Source organism: Neovison vison, chromosome 1 (genome assembly GCF_020171115.1).
Source record: "Neovison vison isolate M4711 chromosome 1, ASM_NN_V1, whole genome shotgun sequence".
Taxonomy (NCBI): domain Eukaryota; kingdom Metazoa; phylum Chordata; class Mammalia; order Carnivora; family Mustelidae; genus Neogale; species Neogale vison.
In genome coordinates, this window is record NC_058091.1 from 24,855,772 (window position 1) to 24,880,541 (window position 24,770).

The 24,770-nt window shown below is 45.1% G+C and overlaps 1 protein-coding gene and 1 pseudogene across 2 annotated transcripts; both read right to left on the reverse strand.

Moving 5' to 3' along the window:
- Window positions 1-330: 330 nt before the first annotated feature.
- Window positions 331-15,155, reverse strand: MTRES1 (mitochondrial transcription rescue factor 1). Of its 2 annotated transcripts, none has more exons than XM_044244632.1 (4): window positions 14,792-15,155; window positions 7,097-7,575; window positions 4,899-4,971; window positions 331-859 (listed from the first exon to the last, which is right to left on the reverse strand). In XM_044244632.1, exons 2-4 carry the CDS (start codon window positions 7,561-7,563, stop codon window positions 680-682), a joined length of 720 nt encoding a protein of 239 aa, XP_044100567.1. In that variant the 5' UTR covers window positions 7,564-7,575; window positions 14,792-15,155; the 3' UTR covers window positions 331-679. The 2 variants fall into 2 exon arrangements, with proteins under 2 accessions (XP_044100567.1, XP_044100575.1); XM_044244640.1 differs by lacking the exon at window positions 14,792-15,155 and adding an exon at window positions 13,583-13,761.
- A 2,831-nt stretch (window positions 15,156-17,986) lies between these two features.
- Window positions 17,987-18,361, reverse strand: LOC122898517 (annotated as a pseudogene).
- Between the last annotated feature and the right edge of the window lie 6,409 nt (window positions 18,362-24,770).

Here is a 24,770-nt window from a genome sequence, read left to right on the forward strand (position 1 = left end):
TCGGTTCATATATTCCTTCCTTCTTTTAACAATGTTTTAAAAATGTAAAAACCATTCTTGAATGCCATAAAAAAGGCCTCTTGGGGCTCCCTGCCCTAAACGATTACTGTTAAATGGGCCCTAACTAGCCCATTTGCAGTGAGCTGGAACAACTTCACGTATCTATCCTTCTGAAGACAAACTGAAGGGAACGAAAGCTCACAAATCGGTAATTCAGAAGGGCTGGTGGAGAAAGGGGTCTCCCAAAGGATATGAAGGGTGACCTTGACTTCAACTGGTTTTGCCATTAAGAAGTCTGAACCCAGGGAAGCTGGTCGGCAGGGACAGAACTGAAACGAAGGCACAAACAACAAGGCCAGTTTATTTCACACAGATTCCCGAGGTAGTTACTGTGCAGAACAGCAGGCTTGGCATTAAAACTCTCTCTGGGGTTAGCTCACTCAGGACATATCTCATGCTCAGGAGGCCAAAATGAGGCCAAAGCGAGCACAAATGAAGCTCTGGAGAGGATTCCAGGCCACGGGCAGTGTCTCCAAGCTATGGATCCCCATTTCCATAAAAGAGCTCCGCAGATTCCACTAAAGGTGAGGTGACTTTATTTTAATAAAAATGTCCTCTTTTGAAGCTGGCCCTTCCCTCCATCACTAGAAAGCAGTTTTATTAATATAAAGCAATCCATTTATTTAGACATACTCTTTTTAGGCAACTTTAACTTTTTCCACCGGCGTAACACCACTCTGTACTTTTCACTTTCTGTTTTCTCCTCCAACACTTTTTTCAGGAGAATCCTCATTACTGTCTCTGTTTCTGCTTCTTTATCCTCTCCAATCAGAAGATCCAATGTATCTCCCACTTTCACCTGAAAATGGAAAGAAAACTCAGCCTTCATTGCATTTTGGGAAACGCAGGCTAATACAAATGTCTTTTTTTTTTTTTTAAGTTCATTTTTTTAGTCATCTTTATACCCAACATGGGGCTTGAACTCTCAGCCCTGAAATCAAGAGCTGCATGTTCCACTGACTGAGCCAACCAGGTGCCCCACAAATGTCCTTGCTTTGAGTTTTTATCCGGGAACCATCATTACCCAGAGGACCATGTGAGAAAGGTTAGTGATTCTGCTGAAACCGTCCCTTATCAATGGTGCCTCCAGATGAAAGGGCCTCGCTCAGAGGATGCCTCCGACACTCCTGCCCAACGCCATCTGTGTCCTTCCATCAGACCTAGACAGCTGCCTGCTCATGGCAGCTCTGGTGTGGTGTGTCCCACTCACTCACCTCTACTGGATGACTGAAGGCAACACACGGAGGGATTTGTTTCGGTAACGGTGACAAGAGGCAGAGAAAGTGGGGCACAATCAGAGAGAGTACGTGCATAGTAATTACTGCCAGCGCTGAGAAAATAACTTCCAGTGTAACTTTTCATTGATTTCGACCCAGATGAGCTATGCAACTGGGGATGGGGCAGTCTGTTGAAAACTAGCCGCTATGGAAGAACATTCAGCTGTATCTCTTAGAGAAATGGTGAACTTCTTCTCTAGCACTGATTAGCCCCGGTGATGCCACATCATCAAGAAGACAGGACTCAGTTCACAAAGACAGAAGGATCAATCTGGATGCTGACTCAATGGGTTCAAAGGGCTAACGTCAAACCCGTTCTTGTCCAGGTGGGACCTTCAGGCTGAGTAGTCCCAGTCATGTCCCAGGGCAGTCACAGCAGTGTCACCAGGGACAGCCCATGGTAGGCACCTGGTCCTGGCAGGTCAGGATTTCAGTGGGATCTGCCCACTGACTCGGGAAGGAGCTAAACGGACCCAGGTGTCCTATGCTCTTTCTGCTAGGACTGACTGGGGCCACCTCAGACCACTCACCACTGCTTCCCAGGAGGTGGGCAGCAACCCCATGTGTGGGCCATGGACTCAAAGTGGGCATACATGGCCATTTGAGAGTCTACTGGAGGGTTTCTGTTTAAGAAATATGGTGCCACTTTTACCTTATTTTCTGATTAATGTTCTCTGAGGCAGTCCTAAATTCATGCTGTCAAAAACATCTGCACCTTACCTGGGCAAACTCGTATTTGTTCTCCCACCCATTCAAGGGCCCAGTATTCAGTCTACAACGTGGGAATGTGCACCTCTGCCACCACGCCACACTCATCAGCCTAGAGTAATTACATGCGAAACTCACGCAGCAGCTGGTTATAAACCATTAACCTTCTCCCCTCTGGGCTAAGAAGCAAAATGGCTCAAACCGCAAGGAAGCATGGAGGCTGCTTCTCCCCTGGGTCTGAAGGATGGGCTGACCCCCTAGATGGTCTGTCCTCCTACAGTTCTCATGAGTTCAATTAAAAGAAAAAAAAAAAAAAAATGACCATTTGTCCCAACTGTGTGGACATTTAAAATCAATGTCCGGGACACCTGGGTGGCTCAGTCGGTTAAGCGTCTGCCTTTGGCTCAGGTATGATCTTGGAGTCCCAGGATCGAATCCCACATCAGGCTCCCTACTCGGCAGGGAGTCTGCTTCTCCCTCTGCCCCTCACCCCATTTGTGTTCTCTTTCTCTCACACTCTCTCTAAAATCATAAAATCTTAAAAAAAATCAATGTCCAGAAATACAAGGTTTGAGAGCATTTCAAATGCTTTTACATTTTTCAGCATGGCTTTATTAAAATTCACTTTTTAATAAGTAACATATGCATGTGATACAAAAGATACACAGAGCCAACTGCAACCCTCCTTTGTATCCCTTCACAATCTGCTGTGTGACCTGCGTGTGGCTGAGCAGCAGAGGCCTCTGGGAGCTTACTTCTAAGGCAGTGAGCAGGGAACGCAGGCTTTTAGCCAGTCAATCCCGGGGAGCGGGGAGTTGAGGAAGCTTCAGTCCTTTTGTGTAAGTCAGCAGGCCCTGGCTCGCCACGGCACAGACAGGCGGCCTGCTCGGAGCTGCAGCACCACAAACCCGCCTGACCCTTCAGGGCCGGTGGCCAGGCACAGCCCCGTGCGGCCGGCCTCAGAAGGGGAGGTGTCCTTTATTCCCTGCAAGGGCCTGTCCTCCTTCATGCGGGAGACAGCACAGCAGACACAAAGCAACACTGGTTGGGATTAAGGGCTGTTCCAAATATCTACATTTCAAATCTCCCCTTAGCTGCAGTTACTATGGCTACAGGCCTCCTAGTAACAAGGCAGTCGAGTGTTAACACTGGCCCCTTCCTCTGCTGACCCTCAGGAGAAATCTGGAAGGCAGCCGAGACAAGAGAACACCCAAGGCAGAATGCAGCAGCAGCAATTAGACTGTAGTTAACAATGTCTCAAAGCAGAGGGGGGAAGATGGACTTGTGGCGTTTGTAAATGAGGCCCTGGCACAGAGGCGTGGTGCTCACAGAGCAGGTCCCGTCTTAGGAACACTGCAGCTGAGGAGAGGGGGCAGGGCTACAAGCAGGCAAAAGCAATTATGGGAGAAGAGGAGCCTGATCTCCAGAGGCACGTCTGTAGCGCCTGATTTCCCGCAGCTCACAGAGCCATGACTGACGTGCTGAACCTGCCGGGTCGGGTGCCATGACAGATCATGGACCGTGGGACTGGACGGCTGGGACGAGCACTGGGGAGTGCCCCCTCCTCCTGTCTGTTTAGCCATGAGAGCCTGTAGGATCCCAGAGAGCAAGGTCTCTGAAGAAAGCCTCAGTGCTGATCCGGATCCATGGCCAACAGCAAAAGGATGTAGCTCAAGCCCTCCATCCCCAGGGGAGTTGTGAAACATGAAACAAGCTTCGAAGCCACCTACAAAAGTGTGTCTGACTTCCCGGGAACATTTGCTCTCTAGACACTAAGAGTGAGATTATGTCTGCTGATGCCTCGTATGTCTGTGTCTTCCAAGCTTTTTTTTTTTTTAAAAGATTTTTATTTACTCATTCGAGATGGAGAGACACAAAGAGAGAGTGTGTGCATGAGCAAGCAGGAGTAGAGGAGGGAGAGGGAGAAGCTGGCTCCCTGCTGATCCTGCAGCCCCCTGACCCCAGGACGCTGGGATCATGACCTAAGCCAAAGGCAGATGCTTAACCACCTGAGCCACCGGGCATTCCCCTTCCAAACTTTTTTTAAACAGTCTCTGTCAAACAACTTTTTATTGTGCTTCGTTAACTTTTACCATCATTACTATTTTTCCAATTATGAAAGTGATCTATACTTAAAAAAATTAAGAAAATAGAAAGAAGAAAATATAACCCATAATGGCCCAAAGATAAATACTAGTATTACCAATTCCAGACGTAGGTACACATGCAACTTATTTCTACAATACACAATTTACAAACACACACACACCACACACATATATGTGTGTGGTGTGTGTGTGTGTATGTATGATTTATAACAACACTGGATGCCGGAAATACATTTTCTTATACCTGATTTCTTAACGACAGTACTGCTATGGACCTGTTAGAAAACAGGAAGTGTCTTTTCTAATGGCTGCTCTGCGCACAGAGCAGGGCATGTGGCAAGTGTCGCGGGTACAGCTGAACTGACCAGAACCACACACCCACTCAGCTAACAGCCGTCCACCGGGATTGCTACACAATCAACTCTTCTTAGTCTCATTATTAGCTCTTCATGGGACTAATGAGTCAGTTTACGGATTTTTGCCAATTGTGATAGTGGTCCATCTTCAAATTTTAAGGAAAAAAGGCAAGTTTTCTCTTAAGGACATCAAGGCTGCAGAAGAGCAAGTGGTCTATGTCACCAAGTTGGCTGGTGATTCTCACTAGCTTGACCAGGCCTCTGGGGAGTCACAGAGCGTGCAACGCAAACACACACAAAGGGTCACTGATGCCCCTGAGGGGAAGTCGGGGTGGCACTGAGTACTGGCAGAGAAAGAGACAAAAATATCTGCTGTCAGAATAGCTCACCGTTCTGCTTTTCTTCCACAATTTCTCCCCATTCAGCCTGAGCTCACCTTTGTAGAATGCATCTTCCACTTTGCTAAAAAAAAAAAAAAAAAAAAAAAAAAAAAAAAAAAAGAAAAGAAAGAAAAAAAAAAAGTCAAATGCTTTGAAATAGAAATACATTCAAGGGGTGCCTGGGTGGCTCAGTGGGTTAAGCTGCTGCCTTCGGCTCAGGTCATGATCTCAGGGTCCTGGGATCGAGTCCCGCATCGGGCTCTCTGCTCAGCAGGGAGCCTGCTTTCTCCTCTCTCTGCCTGCCTCTCTGCCTACTTGTGATCTCTCTCTGTCAAATAAATAAATAAAATCTTTAAAAAAAAAAAAATACATTCAAAACAATTACACCAGTCTGAAAAAAAAAATAAAGAAACAGCTGCCGTTAAGGCTCATTCTGACAGTGACCAGCCTCTCCACAAAGCCTCCGTTCTGACTGCTGGGAAAGGGGGAGTCAACTGCCCCCATGTTTATCTCAAACAGCGAGACCCAGGGGCCCTTCTGAACGGACGCCAAACTGCGGCAGAGACGCGCAGACATCACTGGGCAGGTAAGCTCTGGGAGGGCTCGGGGCACCCCCCGCCCCGACTCCTGTAGCAGCTGTCTGCAAAGTGGGAGCTCCTAGCGTTCATGACCACCAAAGGGCTCCAGGCTCTGAGGAAAAGAACAGGCACCGCATGTATGGTGAGGCCATTAACAAATCCTCTGTGAGTCTGCACTGACGTGGGGAAACTCCTATCCCGCAGCCGCCAATCTCTCCATTCAGTCACTAGGGCAACCAGACCAGGAGAGAGTGCGGAGAGAAATCAGTGAGCTCTTCTCTTGCCGCTCGGACTCCAGGTGGTTAACATCTGGGGTTCTGCTTGCAACAGCAGCAGCTACTTCTCTGGGGGAGAGGGAGCCCCCCCTACAAGCTGGCCAGATTTTAGAGCATATTCAGTAAATCCCCACGAGGAGGCCAAGGGCTCAGTTATCTTTACGAGTCCTTAAGTGTCATGGATTAAAAAATTAGACTATGCCATTAAATTAAGCCATAAAGGTATAAATTGCACATGGAAATCTGAACATATTATCCATACCATGATTCTTATCTTGCACGCAGTATGCACACAATTGTTAAACGAATGAACGAACATTGAAGGTCACTATTCTTATGGAATTATTCTAGCAGAGAGAACAAGAATACTAAAGAAATCCTGAAAGTTCCACTTACCATCTCTGTGCACTACATATTGAACACAGAGAATTTTCTTCGTAACAGCTAACATAACAGTGAGTACCTACTATGTGTCAGGCACTGCTCTGTTATTTTTTTAAATTTAAATTCAATTTAATTAACACACAGCACATTCTTTCAGAGTAGAGTTCAGGGGTTCGTCAGTTGCATTAACACCCAGTGTTCATCCCATCCTGTGCCCTCCTTAATGCCCATCACCCAGTTACCCCCTCCCCACCGCAGCACCCCTCAGTTTCCTAGAGTTAAGAGAATCTCATGGTTCTTCTCCCTGTTTTTGTCTTATCTTTCCTTCCCTTCCCCTACGTTCATCTTTTCTGTTTCTTAAATTCCACCTACAAGGGAAATCATATGGCATTTGTCTTTCTCTTATTTCACTTAGCATAAGACCCTCTAGTTCCATCCACTAAGATGCTTTAGGCAGAGAAGCACCAGATTCTAAAGTAGGTGCTCCTTTACATTCTACAGATGAGAAAACCGAAGCTTAGGGAATTCAAGGAACTCGCCCAGGCTCACCCAGAGCACGAAGGGTCTAGATACACAGCCTGCGTTCTTGACCGCATGGCACAGCTTCTGTTGTTTCTAAAAGGTACCTTCTTACCCTGTGGCATTTGTGAAACCCAGGCGTGGTTTCCTCTTGCTATATACTCTAACGTGGTCATGACTTTCCTCAAGACGCTCGTATTAAATCGACGGCTCATCTTAAGAGTCGACTGTCTTAGAATCAGGGAAATATGGCACGGGGGATGTGCGGCAGTGCCCTGCCTTGCTGCTGGAGTCGGGGTTCTCGTCTGTAGCAGGAAACTGCAACAAGTGACCGGAAGGTCCTCTTGTATCTGTGGCTCCCCTCACCACAGACGGGCTGAGTGATGGAAACTCCTGCGTTAAAATGACAAGACGACAAAGCATTTTGTAATAAAATGCACGTCAGACTTACTTTCTCCCGACATCTAGGCCTGTCTTGAGGATGACATCGTACCGAAAAGACTGCACCACTTTCTCCAGGTCTTTGTAGTCTTTGACCACACTGGGGTCTTCCTCGAGCCCCTCTTCTTGCTCACTCATCTCACGGTCACTCTCTTCCTCAGAGTCCTCCTCATCCTCGGCTTTCCGCAGTGTCTTCTTGGTGGACTTCTTAGAGCTTACATTACTCTTAAGTCTTATGGAAAGGGGGAAAATATATTCTGGAGATACTACAAGGCCTGGGAGTCTCAGCGAGAAAATGTTACGGAGGACCGTTTTACAATTTGATGTGTTTAACCGGGTACTAGAAAAATAGAAGTATCGATTCCAGGAAGCACAGAGTTTCGATGAAGGTGTCCCTTGCAGCGCGCCCCACAGTCCAATCCAGGCGTCTGGCTTTCTGAGAACACTGGCAGGGAATCTGACACCCGTCATAGCCATGGCGCGTATAACCTGCAACAGACAAGAATTCCGTTGTATGTCACAAGTGCAGCGTCCTGGCATTCTTACAACATAAACCATGCACACCACGAACACGCCGTACGAGTACTGTACTTATTCTCCCCTACAAAAGACCACATTGGTCTGCACGTAGCCAGGGCCACATGCTTTTCCATGGTTGAGTCGTCTAGCTGTGCTTTCCTCAGGAGGGTGGAACTAGATATGCTAAGATGTGTGAACACACCGGTTCTCCTCTTCTTCATCGGCCAAATTGGCTTGGAAACTGATTACTACTGAAAAATATTAACACTTCTTCTCAAGGGTTTTAAGAAAATGATCTCAGGCACTTGGGTGGCTCAGTTGGGTAAGGGACTGCCTTCAGCTCAGGTCATGATGGGAGTTGTGGGGGGGGGGTTCCTGCTCAGCATGGTGTCTGCTTCTCCCTCTGACCCTCCCCGCCTCATTCTCGCTCTCTTTCTCTCTCAAATAAATAAAACCTTAAAATAAAAAAAATCTCATGGAGAGAAAGACTATTTCCTGACCTATGTTACATCCTTATAATACTGACTTTGTCAAGGAAGGACACCACGTCATGACTTTATGAAACCCAGAATGAATCTCTAGACTTTATTTCAACCCCTAACCCCAGCAAATCAGAGCTAGCAAGGAGCAGACTGGACAGTTACCTTTTACCTTCTTTTCCATCTTTCTCCTACTGTTTGAGGCATTGGCAAGTAGTGAAGGAAGGCGCCTCCTAAGACACTAAGGTGCTGACATGCCAGAGAGCAGCCAATCCCTAAGTTACCTCAAAGAAACCATCTTATGGTAGCAACCTCTCCCAAGTACATCAAGATGGCTTTAGAGGCCATAATTTAGTAATATCAGAAGGGTTGCGATATGGTCCATATCCTCAAACCTTAAGTCTGTGAATGACTTTCCACGGTGCCAAGGCTATACCTTCAGACAGATTTCCTTGGTGATGGTTTCAAAGATTTTTCCTTCCTCCTTTCATCACAAAGTCTACAACAGCCAATTACCTATAAGCCCACTCAAAAGCACATAGCAACTTCCAAGTTATATATATAAAGATTTTATTTATTTATTTGACACAGAGAGAGATCACAAGTAGGCAGAGAGGCAGGCAGGGAGGGGGAAGCAGGCTCCCCACTAAGCAGAGCGCCAGAAGTGGGGCTCGATCCCAGGACTCTGAGATCATGACCTGAGCCGAAGGTAGAGGCTTAACCCACTGAGCCACCCAGGTGCCCCCCAAGTTGTATTTGTTAACATCTTGGCTCTTATTTTTATTGGCATGAACAATGAGCTCAACTCTATCTCATTGCTGTTGGGACCCCAATCTGAGTCTTAACTGAGAAATAAAGCAGGCATAATTGAAGGGTTATTTTTCAACAGAACTATATTTATTTATTTTTAGGATTTTATTTATTTATTTGACAGCGAGAGAGAGAGAGATCACAAGTAGGCAGAGAGGCAGAGGGGAGTGGAGTAGGCTCCCCATCAAGCAGAGAGCCTGATGCAGGGCTTGGTCCCAGGACCCTGAGATCATGACCTGGGTGGGCCAAAGGCAGAGGCTTAACCCACTGAGCCACCCAGGTGCCCCCAGAACTAGAATTTAAAATAATTTTTAAATGTTATAAAATCCACGAGTGCTCTAAAATACTGAGTGGAAACTATCGGAAGCCCTTAAAGAGAAATATTGAGACAAAGAATCTTTCTTATACATATTCTATCTAGAATGAATAATAACTATGCATAGGAAAAAACCCTTATATTTTATAGAAACAGGGATAAAGAAAGAAAATAGTGTATTTCAGTAGTTCCTAGACTTTGTATTTTATGTATCACTACAATCAAAAATTAAGGGGTTCCTGGCCGGCTTAGTTGGTAGAATATGTGACTCTTGACCTCTGGTAATGGGTTTGAGCCCCACACTGGGTGCAGACAAAAAAAAAAAAGAAAAAGAAAAAGAAAAAGTTACCTAATGGTGGACTTTTTGCCAAGTAAAGATTTTTTTTAAGTTGTAATTGCTACTCTTATTACCATAATTTAAGAGAAAGAAGATTTTAATGATTATTATGTGAAACATATTTTTAGGTAGATAATTTGAAAAGAATAAAAGAAAACTCAAACCATCCATATTCACTCTATGACAATGGCTGTTAAAATTTTAACATATATTCTTCACAGTGTAGTTTTAAGAAAAGTAATTCTTTAAAAATATTTTATTTATTTATTTGACAGAGAGAGATCACAAGTAGACAGAGAGGCAGGCAGAGAGAGAGAGAGGGAGGGAGGGAAGCAGGCCCCCTGCTGAGCAGAGAGCCTGATGGGGACTCGATCCCAGGACCCTGAGATCATGACCCGAGCCAAAGGCAGCGGCTCAACCCACTGAGCCACCCAGGCGCCCCAAGAAAAGTAATTCTCTCATGGGGAAAGCCTTTCATACCTTTCTGCCCATCCGAAACACACAAGAAGGTTAACCCTAAGTGGCCAGAGCTCTCTACTATCAACCTCAGAAATGACTGGTTAATAAGATGCTCTTATAATACAGAAGATAAAGATGGGCATTAATGATGATAATTTGCCTATCTTTTTCAAACTGTGGGTCATGAGCCATTATAAAATTTTTATTTTTCAAGAACCAAAACTGGGAATGCTGGGGGGCTCAGTCAGTGAAGCATGTGCCTTCCGCTCAGGTCATGATCTTGGGGTCCTGGAATCGCTCCCTGAAACCTGGCGTCATGCTCCCTGCTAAGCGAGGAGCCTGCTTCTCCCTCTCCCTGTGCTTGTGCTCTCCCGTGCTTTCTCTCTTGCTCTCTGTCACACAACTAAATTAAAAAAGAATCTTTTTTTAAAAGAATTAAAACTGAAATGTGTAGATTACAGTATATCACATACGGTAAGAGTAAATACGGTCTTTTTTTTTGAAGATTTTATTTATTTATTTGACAGACAGAGATCAGAAGTAGGCAGAGAGGCAGGCGGGGGCGGGGGGGGGGGAGCAGGCTCCCCAGTGAGCAGAGAGCCCGATGTGGGGCTCGATCCCAGGACCCTGAGACCATGACCTGAGCTGAAGGCAGAGGCTTTAACCCACTGAGCCACTCACGTGCCCCAGAGTAAATACTACTTTATGAAACTTTCATTGTAATACATATACACACATGTAAGTATACACACACACACTGGGTCATAATGGAAAATGTATTTAGTATAGATAATAGTAAAAAAAAAAGTTTTAAAACACTGGCCTAAGTAACTTCAGCAAAGCCTATTTTGCTATCAGGTGTGACGCCAAAGGCTGTACGCATGCCCACGAGCTGAGAACCTGGCTGCACGTTCCCCACAATGAACAATACTCCCAGGGCTGCAAGTGTGGGCGAACAATACTCCCAGGGCTGCATGTGTGGGCAGAGATGGAAACGACAGCCTCTCTGGGATCACTTTACACAGGGCCCTCATTTTACAGATGAGCACAAATGAGACTTGGAGCAATTTAACAATCTGCTAGTTCATACAGCTAGTAACCAGTACAGCCAGGATTCCAATGACAAGTCTTCTTAACGATCATTGTTTACTATGGGTCAGGCCCCGCTCTACCTATTAATTCATTTATTCCTTCCTAACAGCCCATCTCAGTGACAGGATCACACAAATACTAAGTGGATCTGAGGTGCCTGGATGGCTCAGTGGATTAAGCCTCTGCCTTCGGCTCAGGTCAGGATCCCAGGGTCCTGGGATCAAGCCCCGCATCGGGCTCTCTTCTCAGCGGGGAGCCTGCTCCCCTCCCCCTACAGGTCTCTCTCTGCCTGCCTCTCTGCCTACTTGTGATCTGTCAAATAAATAAAATATTTTAAAAAAAAAAATACTAAGTGGATTCAAACCCAGGCTCCCTGGGTAAGTCAAGGCTCTTTACCACCATGCTGAACTGTCAGTCTTCTGACTCCAAGCCCACTGTTCTTTCTGCTACTCCATGAAATAGATGTCTCATTTCTTTTTAACAAAAACCAACTCTGACCAAGTGCAATATCAGAGGGAATGGATAGATTCAGGAGCAGAGGAGTGGGAAGAATTACTGCCCCAACTTAGAAGAAATCCCAAGAGGAGACATGCTGGGGGAGGGAAGTCTTGTCTGGAATCCCACATGTCCCTCCCAAAGTTCTGCCATTATACCACACTGTCATCATTTATGAGGAAGGCCTGGATATGTGCTGCTTTTTGAATATATCACGAATACATTATATTTACCTACACTAGGAAACTTTTACTAGCACAAAGTGACTATTTAATATCATACTCACGTAGAAGAACAACATAACCAAAATGTCCAGCCAAGCATTACCTCTGTGTTGATTAGCTACTCCCTTTCTGTGATCTGCTTCACTCTGGCAAACACTGGCACATTAGGAACGTAAAACTGAGAAAACACACTAACCTAATTTTTGCCTGCATATGCCAGGTACCCACTAGACTAGGCCTGCACATAAAGCATACAGTCCTTGTCCTCAAGGAACGGCTACTCAACTGGAATGTGGTCAAGTCAACTGGCGGTCAGAGAACTGGAGTGAAAACCCAGGTCCAAAGGAGGCTGGATCCTGCAGAGGCTAAAGCTCAGAGCGGAGATGCCAGAGAAGAGTTCTAATGACAAAGGAAGCCTGAAACAGAACTCTGGGGAAACAGCAAGTTACAACTGTTTTATTTTTTACTTTCTAACGGACTACTCTCATTAGCATGCTGTTATTTCTCTCACTGAATAACCAACCTTCTCTTAATCCCACTACCCCCCAGCTACAGTTTTTCTAGTTCCTCTTTACAACAAAACTCCTCAGAAACAGTTGTCTACACTCTTCTTAATCCCTCTCATTTTCTAAGTCCAAAAGGTCATGTTACTCCTCATCTCCTTTGACTTGGCCGCAGCCATCTGAGACAACGGACCACTCCCCTCTTCTTCACTTGGCTTCCAGGACACCTTGCTTCTGGTTTTCCCCCCACTTTACCTGCTGTTTCTTCCCTTCTCCCAGGCATATTAATGTTGGTGGGTCCCAGGGCTCAGTTTTTGCCTGCTTCTCTTCTACATTCACGTTATTTAGCTCAGTTCTGTCAGCTTTGACAAATGCTTCTCAAGACACCAAACACTTCCATGGCTTTAAACGCTTCCTATATGCCAACTACTCCCCAAGCTATAATCCCTATTCCAGGCGCTTCTCCCAAGTTCCAGACATGTGTATCTGTGCATAAGAGTTAATACAGCAGGCTCGAGTCTATCCTTAGAAAGGCCTGCTTGCAAGGTGGGCCTCTAGAAACCTAGATTTCTGGATTCTCAGCATTCTCAGAACTGACAGGAGTCACTCACTGGGTCTAAACTGTACAGTTTCTTATGCTGAGTACCTGCTTTCCTTCTGGGAGTCTTTTTTTTTTTTTAGTATATGTTCTGCCAAAGCGAGCACTCCTTCTGGGAGTCTTGAATTTTGGTACATGCCAGGCAGACAGTGCCCATGTGACTAAAGGCAATCAACACCTGGGCAGAGGCTTTAAAGAGCATCCCTGATAGACAAACTTCACACATGTTGTCACAATCTGTTGCTGGGGACTTAAGCATATCCTTTTTGATTCCACTGGGAGACAACTCTTGGAAGACCAGCTGGTTTCCTGCACTCTTGGTCCTATGAGTCTTCTCCCTTTGCTGACTGTGCTTTGTATCTTTTTGCTGTGGTAAATCAAAGCCACCAGCCACAGCCAAGTCCTGTTGAATCTTCCCAGTCAATCAGTGAACCTAGGGGCAGTCTTGGGGACCCCAGACACAATATCCAAATGCCTGACTTCTCCACTTGGGTGTGTAACAGGTACCTCAAGCTTTACAGGTCCAAAAACAAACTCCTGACATGTCCCCAACCCTAAATCTGTTCCACCTGTAGCCTTCCCCATCTCAATGAATGATAACTACCCCTATAGGTGCTGAGAACAGACATTTTCAGTCATTCCTGACCCTCCCTCACACCCATACCCAATGTCAGGAAGTTACGTTGGCTGTATCTTCAAAACACGTCCAGCATCCCATCACTTCTCACCACTTCCACAGATTAAACCATCATGGCAGATGATGACAACAATACTATAAAGGCCATTTTCCACAGGGTCCATTTTCCACAGAGCTGTGATTCTTTCAAGAAGTAATTTATACTGTATCACTCCTACGAAAGCAGTGAGAAAAGGTTACAGGCTCTATGGGATCTGGTCCCCCCCCCCCCATTCTCCAATGTCTTGCCACTCTCAACCTCTGGTCTCTCAAGCCCAGCCTCACTGGCTTTTCTGATGCTCTTCACATACAACAGGAACATTTCTGGGTAAGGTCTTTGCCCCAGCTGCACCTAGAAATCTCTTACCCCAGACAACTGCATACATAACTCATTTTCTTCAACTCTTTCCTCAAATATCACCTCAATGCTGTCCATTCATTCCAATTTTATTTAATAAGCATCTTGCCCTCTTACTCTGCTCTATTTTTTCCCCTCCATAGCACTTCTCACCTATCGATTTACCGGCTTTCTCTTTTTTGGACCGTTTTCCCTAATAGAATATAAACTCCTCAAGCATAGAAATCTTCACCCCTATTTGTTTTCCTCTGCTGAATCCCAACTGCCTACAACAGTGTAGCACACGGTTAAGTGCTTAATTAACCACTGGAATGAAAGTAGATCAGCAGAAATGAAGCATGAAAATAAATCCAGAAAAGATCCCACAATGCTGGAGCTGGATTGAAGAGCAAAAGGCTAGCTCTCCAAAGGCCGTACCTATCGAAGTTTGGACCTGACCCAGAGAGCATGTGAATCATAGAAAGATCTTAAGCGGGGAAATGACCTAACAGAAGTGTTATTTTAAGAGTTCTTTGCCAATGGTGTGGACTGAGTAGTGGAGAGGAAAACGGCAGGAAGCCCGGAGGTCTGTGGTCAGATCTTCAGGTAGATAAGATAGTGAACGAGCCGAAGCCTGTAAGCAAAGCAACGTCTGGAACAGAGGCAACGCGGCCCTTGACCTGCGGGACACTGGGAATCGCTCCACGTTCGCGAGCCTGTTCATGAACTGCTCGATTAAGAACCCGGTCTAACTGCAGCCTACTGCCGCTGAAAAGCGTCCCTTCTGGGGACCTCTCAGTCTGACCGCGGAAACTGGGGAGGCTGTCCCGACATACTTCCCACCCCCGCGGGCTGCGCACCTTCCCGGGTCTTCAAGGTCAAAGGAAACTGGACACCTGCGTCCTCAAGCTCTGGGTCTGCGTTTGGAGCCTGCAGTAGCGGCCGGGCCCAAGCGCGGACGGCCGCGGCGCACCGGATCCCCACGGTCCCCGCAGCCCCCGGGTCCACAAGGCGTCCCGAGGCTGGCCGGGCCGGGGCAAGACGCGGGAGATTCACGCGGAGTCCTGGCAGGAGCGCAGGCAGGGCAGAGGCGCCGGTCGCGCCCTTACTTCACGAGTGCGCGCCAGGAAGCAACAGAGTGGGCTCTAGCCGGGGTCACAACACGCCCGACAGGGGCGCAGTTACTAGCACTCGGGGACCGCTCCTCCCTCCCTCGATCCCTCCCCACGGCCTGGCGCACCCGGGCCTCCAGGCCCCGCCCTGCCCCGCCCCGCCCCTTCCGTCGGCGCCGCCGCGGCGAGAGCGGGCCGGGAGGGGCTCACGGGCGCGGCGGCGGCAACGCAGCGACACCTGCTGGAGATCACGCTTCGGAGGACTGCGCGGAGGCCTGGCCTGGGCGGAGTGGAGCCGGGAAGATGGTGCCGCGGGATTCCACGTGGTTGAGGAGAATTTGTCTTCATGCAGTGTCCTTGGGTTTTCTAGGGTCACAGACCCTTTTGAACATCTTTGAGAGTTATAACGTTGTCTCCAGAAAAATGTACATACCCGCCAGAACTTACAAATAAAATAAGGTAAGTTCACAACATCTTTTCTAGAATAAAGTGATTCAGAAGGTGACGGGGTCTTAACTGTCCGGCAGTAGCTGATTACATGGCCAGATAAAAAGTCTGAAAAGACTGCTTAGCCACAGCCCTTGTGGAAATAGCCCTTTGGCAACGTAAGAAGAGGAACCAGAAACCAAAGAAAGTACTTCAAGGGGACAACCTGTTTGACACATATCCACGTTAATCTTTATTTTTTTAATTTATTTTTTATTTTTTTAAAGATTTTATTTATTTATTTGACAGACAGAGATCACAATTGACAGGCAGAGAAGCAGGTGGGTGGGGGCAGGCTCCCTGCTGAGCAGAGAGCCCTGACATCATGACCTGAATGGAAGGCAGAGGCTTTAATCCACTGAGCCACCCAGATGCCCCCACATTAATGTGTTAATAAATAATATGTTTATTAATAACAGATACGTACTCTGTTAAATTTAAAAAATAGCCCGTTATCAGAGCATCTTCCCTTCTCTTTCCCGTGCTCACCAGCTCCCAAGTTTTCTGCACTTTTATTATCCACAGCTTCCTCTTTGCTACACACAGTGGCTATTTGGTTGCATTTGAACGATAAGAAAGTGGTTACGAATTGTTTCAAATGTTGAAATGATACAACTTCATACAACTGTCAACTGGCTTTATACTGTTGACATTTTGGGTGATATACAGTTGCATTTACTAGTTTAAGTCATTTGTAGAAGGTTACAGATAAATTGTTAAATCTGCCAGTAATAGGGGTTTATCAGTATTATTTTTAATCAACAAAATTACTGTATGATCACGTGTGATTACAGGAGGAGATAAAAGAATACAGTGATAATGGGTTACATAGACCCAGCTTGGTCACTGGCCTTTGATTTCATTAGATGAATCGAGTTAGTTTTTAACTTAAAATGCTAATTAATATTAAAAACTGCTGGGAGATTAACAAGTAGTGTGTGGGGTTGGGAGTATACATTTGTTTTTCCTCAATCTTACTGAAAATGGCCTAATTTACATTTGTACAGGCTCAGGAAGGCCATATTCCACCCTCCATCCCCCAATTCTCAATAGTTCATATCATCAGATTTTTAAAATATTGTCAGTTATATGGATGGAAAATGACACCTAGTTTTAACTCGTAAACTTTCCCCGATTGGTAGTGAGATTGAGTATCTTTTTGTATAGTCGTTGGTCAGATTTTCTCTTCTTTCATTTGCCAGTTTATACCCTTGCCCACTTTCCTGTGTAGTTGCCTTTTCCATTCACCTGTCTTCCCAGTGAAGGTAAACCAGGTACCACCAGAACTCCCAAGAACTCACTACCTGCATCATGCTTGTGACCTGTGGCAGATGTGGCTCCCATGGAGGTCAGCCATGTTGTGATCCTGGTAACCCTGTTCCTGATTTGGGTTTATGATGCTTGCCATTCCTTCTTTCTTTCCTTCTTTCCTTCCTCACTCCCTCCCTTCCTTCCTTCCTTCCTTCCTTCCTTCCTTCCTTCCGAATGGACTATTTTTAAAAAAATCTATTTATTTGAGAGCGAGAGAGAGCGCGACTGAGAGAGAGTGGGGGGAGGGGAGGAAGGCAAAGTGGACTCCCTGCTGAGCAAGGAGCCCATGTAGGGCTGGATCCCAGGACTTGGGGGTTATGATCTGAGCCCAAGGCAGACAGGCGACCAACTGAGCCACCCAGCTGCTCCAATCCCCTGCTTTCTTAAAAGAATACTTACAGGGGTACCTGGATGGCTCAGCCATTTAAGTGTCTGACTCTTTTTTTTTTTTTTTTTTAAGATTTTATTTATTTATTTGACAGACAGAAATCACAAGTAGGCAGAGAGGCAGGCACAGAGAGAGGGGGAGGCAGGCTCCCCGCTGAGCAGAGAGCCTGATGTGGGGCTCAATCCCAGGACCCTGGGATCATGACCTGAGCCGAAGACAGAGGCTTAACCCACTGAGCCACCCAGGTGCCCCTAAGTGTCTGACTCAGGTCATGGTCTCAGGGTCAAGAGATTGGACCCATGTCCAACTGGGCTCTACACTCAGCTGGGAGCCTGCTGGAGATTCTTTCCCTCTGCAACCCCCATCCCCTGTTAACTGTGCATTCTCTCTGTCTCTTTCAAACAAATAGTCTTCTTAAAAAACCTAGTTCTAAAAAATCACGTGCTTATGTTTTCCCGAACAATATATTGCTGAGTTTTGCTCTTGAAATGTATTTAAATGATGTCATATTATAGGTCACATGTGATACACCATCTGTTGATGACTTGTTCTTTCACTCAACACTAGAATTCTAAGATTGAGTCGCTGATCTGCTGCCTCCAGATTATAGTTCAGCCATTTCTTTTAGTGTAACTATACCATAATTTATTATTTTTGTTTCTTTTTTTTCAGAAAAGAGAAAAACAATTTTATTTTTTAAATGATTTTATTTTTTCATTTTTTGGCCACTATATTTTTTTTCAGTCTTTTGTAGAATTTTATTTTCTCCTTTCAGTCACCATAAGATGATATCCAAATTTTATTTTAATTGGAGGATCTATAAACACAGACTTACCCAGCCCACTCATAGGCAAGGCAAATGCTGCTTCTGGAAATGGTCCCACCATGATACCTCTGGTCACCCCTTTACCCAGCTCTATCTTCATGAAAGCCACTTCATTGGATGTCTTTCCAGACTTTAACTTTTCCGTGGCTCCCCTGGTTTTCCCTTGTTTTTTTACACGGAAAAGTGTGTGACCTTTACTGCATCGCTGCCACATTCAGGATCCTGAGCCTTCTTGTCAGAAGAGCGACCACTCCAGGAGGTAGCTCCATCGCTTTTTTCCTAAACCGCTTTTAACTTTGGGCGGCATCTTCATTTTCTTTTTTTTTTTTTAAAGATTTATTTAATTTATTTATTTGACAGAGATCACAAGTCGGTGAGAGGCAGGCAGAGAGAGAGGAAGAAGCAGGCTCCCCGCAGAGCAGAGAGCCCGACGCGGGGCTTGATCCCAGGACCCCGGGTTCATGACCCGAGCTGAAGGCAGCGGCTCAATCCACTGAGCCACCCAGGCGCCCCCGGGCGGCATCTTCAAAACTTGCAGCTGAACTGCCAATATATATATATAAAATTTAAAAAATATATATATACTTATATATATTGTATTTATATATTTTATATATATAATTTATATATATATATTTTAAAGATTTTATTCATTCATTCGACAGACAGCAATCACAAGCAGACATAGAGGCAGGCAGAGTCAGAGGAGGAAGTAGGCTCCCTGCCGAGCAAAGAGCCCAACATGGGGCTCGATCCCAGGACCCCGGGATCATGACCCGAGCCAAAGGCGGAGGCTTCAACCCACTGAGCCACCCAGGCACCCCAGTGTGTGTGTGTGTGTGTGTGTGTGTGTGTGTGTATTTATTTATTTATTTTAAGGTGTTATTTATTTATTTATATATTTGACCGAGAGAGAGACACGTCAAGAGAGGGAACACAAGTGGGGGAGTGGGAAAGGGAGAAGCAGGCTACCTGCCGAGCAGGGAGCCTGATGCAGGGCTTGATCCCAGGACCCTGGGATCATGACCTGAGCTGAAAATGACTGAACCACCCAGGATTTATAATTAATTAATTAATTTGTCAGAGAGAGAGAGAGAGAGAGAGAGCGCACGCGCACAAACAGAGGGAGCAGTGGGCTCCCCGCTGAGCAGGGAGACAGGCATGGGACTTGATCCCAGGACCCTGGAATCATGACCTGAGCTGAGCTGAAGGCAGATGCCTAACCGAATGAGCCACCCAGGTGTCCATACCAGTATTATTATTTTTTTAATTGAATTTGATACACATGCTACCCTAATTTCAGGTGTATAATACAGTGATTCAACTTCTCTATACGTTATGCTATGCTCCCCATAAATGTAGCTGCCATCTTGACCATACAACCCTGTTTTGTTTTGTTTTGTTTTTTAAAGATTTTCTTTATTTATTTGAGAGAGAATGAGAGACAACACGAGAGGGGAGAAGGTCAGAGGGAGAAGCAGACTCCCCACGGAGCTGGGAGCCTGAAGTGGGACTTGATTCCAAGACTCAGGGATCATGACCTGAGCCGAAAGCAGTGGCTTAACCTACTGAGCCACCCAGGCGCGGTAACCACACAACACTTAGCAATACCATTGACCATATGCTATGTGCTGTGCCATCCATCTCCTTGACTTACTCATTCCATAACTGTGGAATGAATAACTGTGCCTCCCACACCCCTGCACCCCTTAACCATCATTTACTTTTTGTTCTTCTGTTGGTGGACTGTGGTTACTTTTCTGTTCTTCTGTTTTTGTTTTCACGATATTGGAAAATGTATCCATGAACCATCATTCAAACATATAAACCAAAATTTTCAGAGGGTATAGACTTAGGAGTAAAATTATTGGAATTTTGAATATACATACATAATAGAATAATTATAACAATATGCTGCAATAAAAGTTATATGAATGTGGTCTCATCCCCCAATATATCTTATACTGTACTCCTCCTTCTTCTTGTGTTGATGTGAGATGATACAGGGCCCAGGTGATGAGATGAAGTCAGGTGCATGACGTGGGCATTGTGGTGGGGCAGCAAGATACTCCTGACCTGACGATTTGTCAGTGGGAGGCTCGTCTGCTTCCAGATCATGGTTAACTGCAGACGACTAAAATTGTGTAAAGGGAAACACCATGAGTAAAGGGGGCGGGTGCTATGTATTTCTTTCTTTCTTTCTTTTTTTTAAAGATTTTATTTATTTATTTGACAGAGAGAAAGAGATCACAAGAGGGCAGAGAGGCGGGCAGAGGGTGGGGGAAGCAGGCTCCCTGCTGAGCAGAGAGCCGGATGTGGGGCTCGATCCCAGGACCCTGGAATCATGACCTGAGCTGAAGGCAGAGACATTAACCCAGTGAGCCACGCAGGCGCCCGGAAACTATGTATTTCTAGGTACCGTCTATTTTTCTTGCCCTTTCAAATTGTAGAATTTGAAAAAAAATTATTTTTTTAATTGAATTTTGAATTTTTTGAATTGAAAAAAATTTTTTTGGAAGATTTTATTTATTTATTTGAGAGACAGAGATCACAAGTAGGCAGAGAGGCAGGCAGAGGGAGAGGAGGAAGCAGGCTCCCTATTCCCTGCTCCCTGCTGAGCAGAGAGAACAATGTGGGGCTCAATCCCAGGACCCTGAGATCATGACCTGAGCCGAAGGCAGAGACTTTAACCCACCGAGCCACCCAGGTGCCCCTCAAATTGTAGAATTTAGTTACATTTTGAAGACTTTTTTATTGATGTAAAACTTACATAGTAAAATGCACAAATCTTAAGTATAAGCTTAGTGACCTTGTGCATATGTTTTATTCCTATAATTACCATACAGAAAAAGATCTACATAGAGCATTTCTAACACACCAGAAGGCTTTGTCATCCTTCCTCCCAGTGAACAATGCCAAAGAGAATCGCTGTGCTGACCTCTGTTACTACATATTAGCTTTGTCTGTCTGTACACGGTTGTATTTTCTCTTTTCCTTTTTAAAAAAGATTTTACTTATTCATTTGACAGAGTGTGCACAAGCAGGGGAAGCAGCAGGCAGAGGGAGAGAAGCAGGCTTCCCACTTAGTAGGAAGCCTGATGCGGGATTTGATCCTAGGACCCTAAGATCATGACCTGAGCCAAAGGCAACCACTAATCTGACTGAGCCACCCAGGCACCCCTCATTTGTTTTCTTAAATTCCACGTATGAGTGAAATCACATGGTGTTTGTCTTGCCCTTTCTGACCTACTTCACTTAGTATGATACCCCGTAGGTCTATCCATATTGTTGCAAATGTCATGATCTCTTCTTTTTTTCTGGCTGTGTATGTGTGTATATACATATATTTACATATGTGTAAGTATACATACATGTAAATATGTATGGATTGCATATAGTCTTATATATATGAAATATTACATATTATATACATATGTAACATATATTATACATATATACTTTAAAAAAAAAGATTTTATTTATTTATTTGACGAGCGAGAGAGGGAGAGAGAGATATCACAAGCAGGCAGAGAGAAAGGGAGAAGCAGGCTCCCTGCTGAGCAGAGATCCTGATGTGGGGCCCGATCCCAGGACCCTGAGACCATGACCTGAGCCGAAGGCAGAGGCTTAACCCACTGAACCACCCAGGTGCCCCTATACATATATATTTATATGCACACATACACACACTACATCTTTCTTATCCATTTGTCTATCAATGGATACTTGGATTGCTTCCATATATTGGCTATTGTAAATAATGCCACAATAAACGGGTGTGCACATATCTTTTTGTATTAGTGTTTTCATTTTCTTTGGGTAAATACGCAGTAATGGAATAATTGGATCATATGCTATTACTCTTTTAAATTTTTTGAGAAAGCTCTATGCTTTTTTCCATGGTGGCTGCACCAGTTTACATTCTTCACATCCTCACCAACACTTGTTATTTCTTCTGTCTCTCTCTTTTTTTTTTTTTAAGATTTTAAAATTTATTTGAGGGCACCTGGGTGGCTCAGTGAGTTAAGCCTCTGCCTTCGGCTCAGGTCATGATCTAAGGATCCTGGGATCGAGCCCTGCATTGGGCTCTCTGCTTAGTGGGGAGCCTGCTTCCTCCTCTCTCTCTCTGCCTGCCTCTCTGCCTACTTGTGATTTCTCTCTGTCAAATAAATAAATAAAATCTTAAAAAAATGATTTTTTAAAATTTATTTGAGAGAGAAAGAGAGAGAGAGAGAGAGAGAGAAAATGGTGGGGGGGGAGGGGCAGAGGAAGAAGCAAGGGAGCCGATATGGGGCTCGATCCCAGGACCCCAGGATCATGACCTGAGGTTCAGGCACAGACTTTAACCCACTGAGCCACCCAGGCGCCCCTTCATTTACATTTTCATAATGATTAGTGATATTGAACATTTTTTCCTGTGTGTAATACCCTTTCCAGACTTTGTACTTTTTAAATCTTATCTCACTGTTTCAGTGCTCTTGTAAATGTTGAACAAAAGCAGTGGTAGTGTCATTTTTCCTGATTCTAAAAGGAATGCTTTTTTCTATTAAAAGTGATATTTGCATGGGGCGCCTGGGTGGTTCAGCCAGTTAAATCATCCTACTGTTGATTTAGACTCAGGTTGTGATCTCAGGGTGGTGAGATCAAGCCATGTGTCGGGCTCAGCACTGGGTGTGGAGCCTGCTTGAGATTCTCTCTCTTCCTCGCCTTTGTCCCTCACCAACCCCCTCCTCCAAATATATATATTTACTAAATGGTTTGGCATTCCTTTTTTTTTTTTTTTTTCAGATTAAGCAGCACCCTTTTATACTTCTTTTGCTATAGAATAATTTATAGATTTTTAAAAAAGATTTATTTATTCATTTGAGAGAGAGCTCACATGAGTGGGAGGAGGGGCAGAGGGAGAGAGAATCCTCGAGCAGACACCCTGCCAAGCAGGGAGCCTGACACAGGGCTTGATCCCAGGATCCCGAGATCATGACCAACCTGAGCCAAAATCAAGTTGGATACCCAACTGACTGAACCACCCAGGTGCCCCTAGAATATTATAGATTTTAATCATGAATGAATTTTGAGTCTTATCATATACCATTTCTTTCTTTTCTTTTCCTTTTGTTTCTCTTCTTTTTTCTTTTCTTTTCTGATTTTATTTTTTCAAGTAATCTCTACACCCAACAAGGGGCTCGAATTCACAACCCTGAGATTGAGTCCCATGCTCCACCCACTGAGCTAGCCAGGTGTCCCTCAAAACACTATTTCTGTATGTATTTGAGAAGATGATATGGTTTTTCTCCTTAAATATGGTGTGATTAATTGTGTTATGGATTTTTAAAAAAAGATTTTATTTATTTATTTGAGAGAGTGCAAGAGGAGAGGGGCAGAGGGGAAGGGGCAGAAGAGGAGGAAGAGAAAGGGAGCGAATCTCAAGAAGACTCCCTGCTGGGTGGGGAGCCGACGTGGGACTGGATCACACGACCCCAACTGGCTCAATTGTTAAGTGGCTGCCTTCAGCTCAGGTCATGATCCCAGGGTCTTGGGATTGAGCCCTGCATCCATCGGGCTCCCTGCTCTGTGGAAGCCTTCTTCTCCCTCTCCCACTCCCCTTCCTTGTGTTCCCTCTCTCACTGTGTCTCTCTCTGTCAAATAAATAAATAAAATATTAAAAAAAAACCATAAAAATTTTTTAAGATTCTCTTATGAAATTTAGAATTAAAGTGGATTCCTTGGGGTCCCTGGCTGGCTCAGTCAGTGGTGAACATGTGACTCAATCTGGGGGTTGTGAGTTCAAGCCCCATGTTGGGTGTGGAGATTACTTAAAAATAAAATCTAAAAATTTAAAAAAAAAAAAAGAATAAATAAAGTGAGGGGCACCTGGGTGGCTCAGAGGGTTAAGCCTTTGCCTTCAGCTCAGGTCATGATCCCAGAATCCTGGGATTGAGCCCCACATCGGGCTCTCTGCTCAGCAGGGAGCCTGCTTCCCCTTCTCTCTCTGCCTGCCTCTCTGCCTACTTGTGATCTCTCTCTTTCTGTCAAATAAGTAAATAAAATCTTAAAAAAAAATAAAGTGAAGTTTTGTTTTGTTTTTAGATTTTATCTGAGACCGAGAGAGTGCGTGAGCATGCGTAAGTGGGGGGGGGGAGGGACAAGCAGACTCTGCATTGAGCAGATAATGGAGAGTTGGAAGAAAGGCAGGGAAGCCTTTTTCCCAACCTCCCCACCCCACACCAAGAGGAAACTACCCTTAAAAGCATTTTACATCACCCAAGAAGGAACCATTTCCCATGTGATAGATGACAAAAACCTGATGGGGTAACAGGCTCCTGGGGCTAATCCAATTAAAAATCCCTAATCTTAGGGGGCGCCTGGGTGGCTCAGTGGGTTAAGCTGCTGCCTTCGGCTCAGGTCATGGTCCCAGGGTCCTGGGATCGAGTCCCGCATCGGGCTCTCTGATGAGTGGAGAGCCTGCTTTCCTCTCTCTCTCTCTGCCTGCCTCTCTGCCTACTTGTGATCTCTGTCTGTCAAATAAATAAATAAAAAATCTTAAAAAAAAAAATCCCTAATCTTAGAAACAACAGTGGCGATCCTCTTGGGCCCCGTCCTTCTTTGGGAGCTTTGTATTCTATCACTCAATAAACTTTACTGTCACTCAATAAACTTGCCTTTGCTACCCATCACTCTGTCTGGTTCATGTCTTCATTCTTTGAAATGGCTTGACC